This window comes from Oryzias latipes, chromosome 16 (genome assembly GCF_002234675.1).
Source record: "Oryzias latipes chromosome 16, ASM223467v1".
Taxonomy (NCBI): Eukaryota; Metazoa; Chordata; class Actinopteri; order Beloniformes; family Adrianichthyidae; genus Oryzias; species Oryzias latipes.
This window is the reverse complement of record NC_019874.2, coordinates 22,323,912-22,333,227: the sequence shown is the minus strand read 5'-3', so window position 1 is coordinate 22,333,227 and position 9,316 is coordinate 22,323,912. Positions and strand designations below refer to the sequence as shown.

The 9,316-nt window shown below is 38.8% G+C and overlaps 1 protein-coding gene across 1 annotated transcript; it reads left to right on the top strand.

The window, feature by feature from the left end:
- The first annotated feature begins 2,919 nt into the window (after nt 1-2,919).
- Nucleotides 2,920-8,317, top strand: rps19 (ribosomal protein S19). The gene is made up of 6 exons (XM_004078263.4): nt 2,920-3,084; nt 3,677-3,747; nt 3,886-3,986; nt 4,299-4,482; nt 5,783-5,837; nt 8,266-8,317. The coding sequence occupies exons 1-6, from the start codon at nt 2,935-2,937 to the stop codon at nt 8,293-8,295; spliced, it is 591 nt and encodes a 196-aa protein (XP_004078311.3). The 5' UTR covers nt 2,920-2,934; the 3' UTR covers nt 8,296-8,317.
- The last annotated feature ends 999 nt before the right edge of the window (nt 8,318-9,316 follow it).

Here is a 9,316-nt window from a genome sequence, read left to right as displayed (position 1 = left end):
AGTGTAAAGGAACTGAGGATATTTTCAGGCTAAGCACAGGGATGCACAACAGAATTCTGAAAGAATTTTAGCAAGTGTGGAAGAAAGTACAGCTGTTGAAGGAACAGGAATGTGATGCAAGTTTGTGCTGGGGGCAGAGAAATGGGCAGGGGGAGACTACTTATTTTGATGGGTATTGGAGAGCTGGAAACGTGCCTGGAGAGTGAAAAGGTCAGGCCAGACCAGACTTGACAGAACTTTCCCACTGAGAATGTGAGCACCATGCAAACAAAGAACAACATAGCGCCAGAGCTGGGGTGGCGACATTGCTAATGCTTCTCTTGTTCTTCTTTTCATGTACCAATATTTGTGTGTGGGCTTTGTTTCACTTTGTTGCATCGCTGTGGTGAAATGTAAAATCACTCTCCCCATGCCATCAACTGTTGCAAACATCCATGCATAAAAACACTCGATAGCTCACTTCAGTTTCAAGTCATTTTCAGCAGAATTGAATAGCAACTAATTTTTGTGGATTTTGAGACAATGGTTACAGATGAAGCATTGTGGTTGAAGAGCAGCTTTTCTGTCCCAGCGTGGTACCTGTCGATTCCAACTAATTGGTTTGACCTTTTGAAAACACTTTGTATTAACTCATCATTTCAATAGTATGACCGCCTAAAATCACCTCTATATACAACTTCATTATCACCTTGTGTAGTTGTCTCTTGTCTCACTACTGCCTGTGCTAATTTAATTTACTGAGCCAAATAATTAGCCTAATCCACTTTGCATGTTTTCAAATCAAACAGTTGGCGTGACACTCAAAGTTAAATAATAATTGGCTTAATTATAATCAGTCAATCAATCAGGCTATTTGACAGAATAGGGCAAAATGCTTCAGCGCAGCCAAAGCCACTGTTGCAAGCTGTTCATGTTATGTCAGAAAGTTGCTATAAATCCGAGGGAAAAAAATTTACCTGTGGTGAGGCCCTGCAATGACTCAGATCCAAGAACTCAGATCTGTCTTCTGTATGTCTTGGCTGTCGTCCTTTTGATTTCCCTCCAGGATGTCTATCTTTCCTTCTCACCCCTCACTCTAACTGCCCGCCCCTGCCGACAGAGTAAACCTGATTCATAAACCTCTGCTTATCAACCTGCGTCTATCTCCCTCCTGTCTCCTCAAACATATCAATTGTGTCAATGTTGCCGCATGGCTGCCCTTTCTATCTGACATGTGCAAAGGGCAGCACAGGCCCTGCCATCAGGTATATATGCAAACTCAATAGAAAAAGCACACAAAAAGAAAGCTTTAAGATAATGCCTCTCTTCAGGTAGTAAAACCTCTGAGTTGATAAGTATGTACACTCTTTAAATTATAAAGTATTGTTTTTATTTAATGGACAATATCAACGACAGCCTGTTGCGGGGGTCTGTGACCTTTTGCACTAAAAGAGCCATTGATTTGGGACAGTTTCTTACTGACCAAAGCCCAATGAGAGCAGCAAAGTCCAACTTGGTTCAAATTTTTGCTTGGAAAAAATTTATTTCTATATTTGTATTTTACTATAGACACTGGTACATACAAGTTCATTTCAAAATAAAGTACATCCTGTGTCAAATAACTAACCAACCTAGTATTTTTTTCAAAGCATTTGCATTTTTTAAAGCCACAGAGCCACAATAAATGGATAAAATAGCCCCAGGTGGCTCCAAAGCCTATGGTTGTAATTTTCTTTTTTTAAATAAGTTTTCTTTCCCCTTCTGTTAATCTGTCTTTCTTTTAAATTTGCAAAGTTTCTAAAGATTTTATTGTTTCTTTTGTTAAAGGTTGGAGAAAATGATACATAGGGGAATGTTATGCTAGTTAACAACAGCTTAAAAAAACTAGTGATGTTTTAGCATAGCTGGAGGCACACCTGTTATTTTACTCACCAACTGTCAAGCACAAGGGCTTTGCTAAGTGTCGGTAAAAAAAAAATCAAATGAGTTTTTCAATAAAAATAATAAATAAAATATCCATGGATCTTTACAAGTGTGCTCATCCATGCATTCTATTTTAGGATGCTCAAAAGTCCTGTTGTTGTTTGTGCCTGGAACGGCACACAAGTGTAAAACACAGTGGGGGAACACAGCCATCATAATGTGCAAAACCATCATAAACAATTCAGATAACACAGCTTAGCTGTACTTACAGCTTATTACAGTTTTCATGTTGGGCTGATATTTTCATTGGTTTTATAAAATTATAATGGAACTGTCATAATGAGAACTGCAATGTTGGGAGGCTCACAAGACTTGGAACATCATCCCATCCATTTGGCAACAGGGGATGATAGAGGTTCATATACAGTGATAACCCTAAACAAGATCCTAGTTCATTGCAGAGTAATACAGAGACCAAAAAACACATTACTAACGTGTATAGCACTAAAACACCATGCACAATGATGAAACACAACATTTTTTTAATCTGTCGTTCTGATCTTTAATCAGACAAGGTGCCTTTTTGAAAAATAAATAAAAAAATAAAGGTAAAATTAGAATTTCAAATCCATCCTGTTAAAATGTTTCTAAGTATGATGGCACAGCATTTACAAAATTATTGATGTAAACTGCTGTAAATGTTGATATGTTTTAATACAAGTCAGTCTTTTAAACCTCCCACCTTTATACTTTCTTGTTCACCATAAATTATTTGTCACCACATTTTAATTATCATTTAAACAAAGCCTTCCTGTACGCCAGGCTAAATATGTTACATATAACATGTGTTACTTATAATCAAATTTAATAACTGCAGACATTGGGCATAATTTTGATGTGTTACTTTTAAATAAAATAAATTGTTGTAAAAGATAAATTCGTAAACAACCCTATGTGTATAGTGAATAAGATCAAGGTTGGGAAAGTAAAATAAAAACAGATATTAACATTTTAATAAAGGAAGGCTAATTAATGGGTTTGACGAACATGTGCTCAAGCACATACAAATGTGCACAGGGGGTGTGTGTCTGTGTTGTTCTCACGAGAAGGAACGGGATTTGCCGTGTTATCAGGGGTTGGAAACCCCGTATCACCCTCTTCCCTTCGCTGTTCACAAGCAAGGTGAGGCATTTTTCTGTTCTCTCCGTTTTTAACGGAAATTTAGCGTACATATCATATTTATAGTCCCCAAATGCTAACCATGGCAAGATAACCTGCGATTGTACACATTTGTTGACATTTAGGACATATAGTTAGTCGTTAATTGATTTAATGAGGGGCAACATTCTGACGTTGCTTTTAGCTCGTAGCATTAGCTTGACCATGCTCCGTCCGTCCCAAGGCCTGCTTGCCGTAAAGCAAGCTAATGTTATTTGCTGCCATATATTTATAAAATAAACAGTTGTTTTTAAAATCCTATGTAGCGTACATGAACGCTGAAATAGAAAATTACTTTTAATGACTTGGGGAAACGTGCGTTTGTGTTGCTAATAAATCGTTAGCTAGCCAATGTTGAGTAAGCTAAGCTAACATGCCGGGTGATTTAAAGTATACTTGCTAATTTAAACTGTATTAAGACAACGGTCTTCGCATGCCTTTAGGCAATGCACTGTCATTCTGCTCTGTGGAGTTGGAGATTATATTACGTCGTACAGACAGCCAGTGCAGATGATGGGCAGTACACTTTACTTATGAACCTGCAACTGTTTCTCAGATGCCTGGTGTCACAGTGAAAGACGTCAACCAGCAGGAATTTGTCCGTGCCCTGGCTGCTTTTCTGAAAAAGTGAGTATATTTTGATGGATTTGAGGATTTTACAAAAGGCCATGACATGCTCTTTAAACCTGTAGATTCAACTGTTCAAATTCCTTCATTGAAATGAGCACAGTGGAACAGATTTTGATGCTAATCTCCTGTCTGTAGGTCAGGAAAGCTAAAGGTGCCTGACTGGGTGGACCTCGTGAAGCTGGGTAAGCACAAGGAGCTTGCTCCTAGTGATGAGAACTGGTTCTACATTAGAGCAGGTGAGTTTGAATATGTTATTTTTTCTACTAAACCTTTTACAGAGATTTAATGCATTACTTGGACTGTTTGGGGTTTGAGCCATGACATTAAATACAATGTCATCTAATTTATAAATGACATGACTTGTGTATTCTTTAAGGTTTCCTGTCTTAATGAATGTATTTTTATTGAAAACAAACACTTGGAAACGTTTTAGAATTCATTGTGGGAAAATTCTTACTCTTTGATTTTGGAATATGGATGAAATAGATTTTGACAGGATTTTGTCATTGAAAAGTCTGCAGTAATTCTCTTAACCCTGGTCCAAACAGCATCCACTGTTCGCCACCTGTATCTTCGAGGAGGTGCTGGTGTTGGCTCCATGACCAAGATCTACGGTGGTCGCAAGAGGAATGGCGTTTGCCCTGCTCACCACAGCGTTGGCTCAAAGAACGTGGCTCGCAAGGTGCTGCAGGCTCTTGAGCTACTTAAGATGATTGAGAAGAGTCCCAATGGGTGAGTGACTGTTGAAAGATTGTTTGGAGGAAGTTATTCCTCATATTTTTCCTAAATTAATAATTTAAGATAGAAAATGGCCTGACATGTTTATCTCGAATTTGAACTGTATGTACAAATAAAGCATCCTCTTCGATCGGTACTACTTTACTAAGTTAACCCTCTTTTGTTGTGTAAATAAGTGGTTTTACAATTAAGTTTAGTTTGCTAATCTTAGAGAAACAAATGTTGAGTACTTGCATGTCACTATTACTAAAGTTCTATAAAATGCCTGTACAGTGATCGCTCGCTATAACGTGGATTACTTTTCACGGTTTTGCTACTTCACGGGTTTGCATCGTGCATTGTGTTCTGCATTCTGATTGGCTAAAAAGTCACTCCGCTTCTTCTCTACCTGTGCGTCAATAACGTTTAATAAGAGTGACAACAACTGTGTATCACTATGTTGTTTTCCCGAACAAACACACCTGCACCGCGGGCTTCAAAAGAAGAAAACACTGCAGAGCGGAGTCAGGATGCAGCGGCTTTGTCTGAGGAGCAGTGAAATGCACCTGAGCCGCTATTTGTCCGACTGTACTTTGTATTTTTTCCATGATCATTGTAAATTTTCTCCCGTTTAATCCAATTACTCGGGTCGCGGTGGGCGGAGCTAATCTCAGCAATTTGAAGCCTTCTGTTCACATTGATGATTAAAATTATTATTTGACAGTACAGTACAGAAGGTATTTGTTGAAAAAAACGTTTCTAAAGGACTTTCATTTGTGAAACAAATACTTGAGCCTGTAAAATGGTTTGTTTCTTTTCAATGTATAATAGAGTATTTAATTGTATAATAATTGTAAAAAAAATAAAGGTTTCTGATTTTGCCTATCACGGGTTCTTTTTGGAACATAACCCCTGCGAAAAACAAGGGTTTACAGTATTGTAAATTACATGTTACATTTTTTGGTGTTTAAGTATTAAAGTGTTTTTAAATCTGTTTTCTTTACAATATCACAAAATGTAGGAGCAGTTTGTCCCTAACTCGACTCCTTTTTGAAATTTTCCTATTAATTCTCCAGCTGATTTATTTTATTCAGTGTGCAGTTTATTTGCTAGTGTGTGTGGCCACGAGGCATGGCATGGTTCCATAATCAAAAGATGTATTTTCTTCCTCTTTGCCTTACTGCAGCAACTTAATTTACTGTTATGACGGAAGCTTAAAGCAGCAAGATGTTCACTCACTGACCTTTAATCTGATAATAAAGACTATTGTATTTAGATTTGTATTGATCTTTTTGTATCTCCTCTTTCATTTTAGTGGCCGCAGACTAACCTCCCAGGGAACCAGGGACCTTGACCGAATTGCTGGACAGGTGAGAATTTCAATAATTCCCACATGTGTTTTTGACATAAATTTCAACACATTTTAAATTTTGGCCTCTTTTTTTGTCATGTTTTTTGCTTTTTTTAACGAGCCATTGGATGTGATGTTTATTTTGTTTTCCCCCAATTTCTACTTTAATTATTTTCAATGCATCAAAGTAATTATGGTATGTTTGAAGGCTGTAGATTAAAGTATTTGGAATATACTTCTCAAGTTATAAATGTTAAAGCTGGTCAGTTGGCAAACACCTGAGTGTCAAACGTGTTCTTGCTCTTTGACTAATTCTCTGAAGGAGCAGTGAGCTGCTGCTTGATGGTTTAACCCAGGGGTCGGGAACCTTTTTGGCCAAGAGAGCCATAAACGCCACATATTTTTAAATGTCATTTTGAAAGAGCCATACAATAATGTAGCGTCCCTTTCCCACACTGAGGCACGGAGACTTAACCTCTTTTAAGGTTCTTTATTCTGGTTACTGCAGACCGCAACGAACGCCGTACAATTAATTCAGCAGCTCCTGAATCTCTCCCGCCGAGGCGAGAGCGCTTCTCCCAACTTTATATTCGCTCCTGCCGCGTCAGCCCTCCCATTTCCCTTATTCGGCCCATAGCTGAACCCCATTGGTCCAAACTACCTAACAACAGGCTGAGCAACAGAACTGAGAGCCAATCAGATCTCTGCTTGATGCGTTTAATGAACTCCAGAACTTTTAACGCGGCCCAACAGCCAAGTTAAACTCAGTCCGCAACAATATGTTTAAAACTAAATATACAAATGAATATGTGCATTTGATGTAATTTCAACATTTTCAAAGTACAATAAGTCTGTGGATTATTTTTAATAACATCGTTATGCTGTTGCTAATAAATGATGAGTATTTCTCGTGGTAGTTTTGCTGATGGTCTAGTCTGGTTGATACCTGGTGAGTTTCTGCTTCATGCAGGCGTTGAGACTTTAAACGTGATCGTGGGTCTGAATGTTCTTTAGATGTGACAAAGACTGCTCACATAAAGACGGGGAGCCAATCACACACTCACACACTGCAGTGAGTGACGGGCGGGCAGCGGGCTTTACGTTATTACAATCCCTGCGCGGTTCACCTTACTGGCTGTGCCAGCCCCCCCCCCCCCCCCCCCCCCCCCCCCCCGTTTTCTTCCTCTAACGTCCCGTCCCCGCAACTGCGCGCTCTTTCTCAGAGACGGGAGCGCGCAGTTTTAGGCACGTCAATTCACAGGTTTCCGGCTGGTACAAACTCTGTGAAATAATAGATAATAGAAACTGATAGTGCTGGTGTAGATTTTGTTCTCCAAGCACCGCTACTCCTGCACGCCTCTGGCATCGCATCGCGCCAGACAAGGACTGGTCTAATGAAAAAAGAAAAAAAAAAGTATAATTAAAGATTTGTCTGCGAGCCACAAGTGACCATCAAAAAAGCCATATATGGCTCGCGAGCCATAGGTTCCCGACCCCTGGTTTAACCGCTTAGTAAACACTTTGAGCACATTTTCAGGTGGGGGGCTTGGAGTCCCACTTTTAGTCTTCAGTTCTGATCATCTGTGGGTCTTCGTGTCAGATGGCTGACCTGTGCAGTTTCTCCTTTTTTATCTATAAAGGATCTTGTCTTTTAAGCTGCTACGTTTTTTAAAGCATTACTCAGTGATTCTCTTCTTTGTTGACTTTGTGTGATTTGCTGCTGTTTTGTGACATTCAAACTCACTGAAGTGTAGTAAGGTTTTGTATGTCACAGAAATGTAATCTTGTGGCTTGATGTGATGTCCTGTCTCTTGGTAGTATGGGTTCCTGCAACGCTGCACATTTGCTGGCTCTGGGATCTTTTTTAGGCTGTTATTTGCATGTATTAGGTTTGACCAAGCACTAGAACTGATGGAAGTTCTAGGAAGTTCTAGCCACATCTAAAGGTGGCACAGCGAATATTTTAAGTGTAGCGATATGAAGCCACAAAGGGATGATGTTCTTCCCTCATACTTCAGGTATTTTCAGCATTCACAATACGTGCAGCCAACACAATCTAAGTATTAGATGTACATATTTTTTTAAATTGTGTACAAATGGTCACTTTTTAAGTTGAACTTGCTTTATTTTTGGCAAGTTTTGTCAAAGTCCAGCAGTATGTCAAGCAGCAGCCTGGTGTTCTGAAACCATCAGTATACCTGTCTTACAGTAAAAGACTTGATGGATCTTTGAACAATGCTGTTGATGAAGTGATGTTGGATCTGTTAAGTGTTTTTGTTGCAAATGTCGACAAGTTTATCTTTTTAACTATTGTGTTGTCAAGTTCTTCTGAAACTTGATTGGTCGGAGTTCTCTCCTGAAACATTTACAGAAAAATGTTGAAGTATATAAATGCTCAATTTGTGCTCAAAGAAGCAATGCTTAACATTTTCTTTCTTCTTCCACAGGTCGCAGCTGCAAACAAGAAATCTGTTTAATAAATTTTTGAACAAAGTCAAACACTGTCTGTGTTTATCTTAACTTGGTGAACTTGTTGATTTTCATCGTTTTTCATGTAAATGTTTGCATTTTTGTGTATGCAAAAATGAGAACTAAATGAGCAAATAAGTGCACACACAGAGGGTACACTGAACTATAAACAGGTTTTCTCAGGCTCAAAGATACATTTCTTTAAGAATTCTGGGTTTCATGTCAAAATACTGAAACTAAATAATCTTCCTGCTTTCGAGGGATGAACATCTGCAGCATGTCGTTGGTTCTTGTAAAGAGTAAATTTTGAGCGAAGATGTGCTTTTTCCCTCAGACAGCGCAGTTAACTCGAATGCTATGATGTCATCGTGCGGAAGCTCAGCTTCAGTCTGCAGTGCCACCCTCAGTTGGTAGCACACTTTACACTACAGATTTCATTTAGTGGAAAATTACTCTAACCTTGTTCAGTCTTTGAAAGTGGTTCATTACTGTAGAAAACCTCTGCACTGGAGGCTCATTCCAAAAACAAAGTACGTATCCTAGTTGTGAATGCCTCAGGTTTTGTGATGGTTTTTCATCAAACATTGCTCATTCATTTAAAAACTCTCTTTTATTGGTGTTGAACCTCTGAGAGACCTGTATTGTTTTTTTTTTTAGCGGTGCAGCTAAAATCCTGCAGAGGGTGCCAAAGCCTATAGAATGAGTTACATATACATGTGAGGCAAGATTGTCATAAAGATACAGAGGTCCTTTGGAAACAGCTTGATGTAAAATATTTGCACACTTTGTTCAGATTGGACTGAGGGTAGCTTTCTTCTTTAGTTCAAGAATTAACTTCTTAATTTTTAACTTCTAAGCTATAAAGATACGTAGGAGTCGCTCATGGAAAGTATACTTTATGGTTACATTACCAAAATGAACAAAGTTGATTGGTACAACAGGTCTGCAAACACGAACCAGAACCTGAACTGGTGTACATGGGCCGCTGTGTGTCCTGCATGTGAGGGAGCTTACATTGCAACCCTGTGT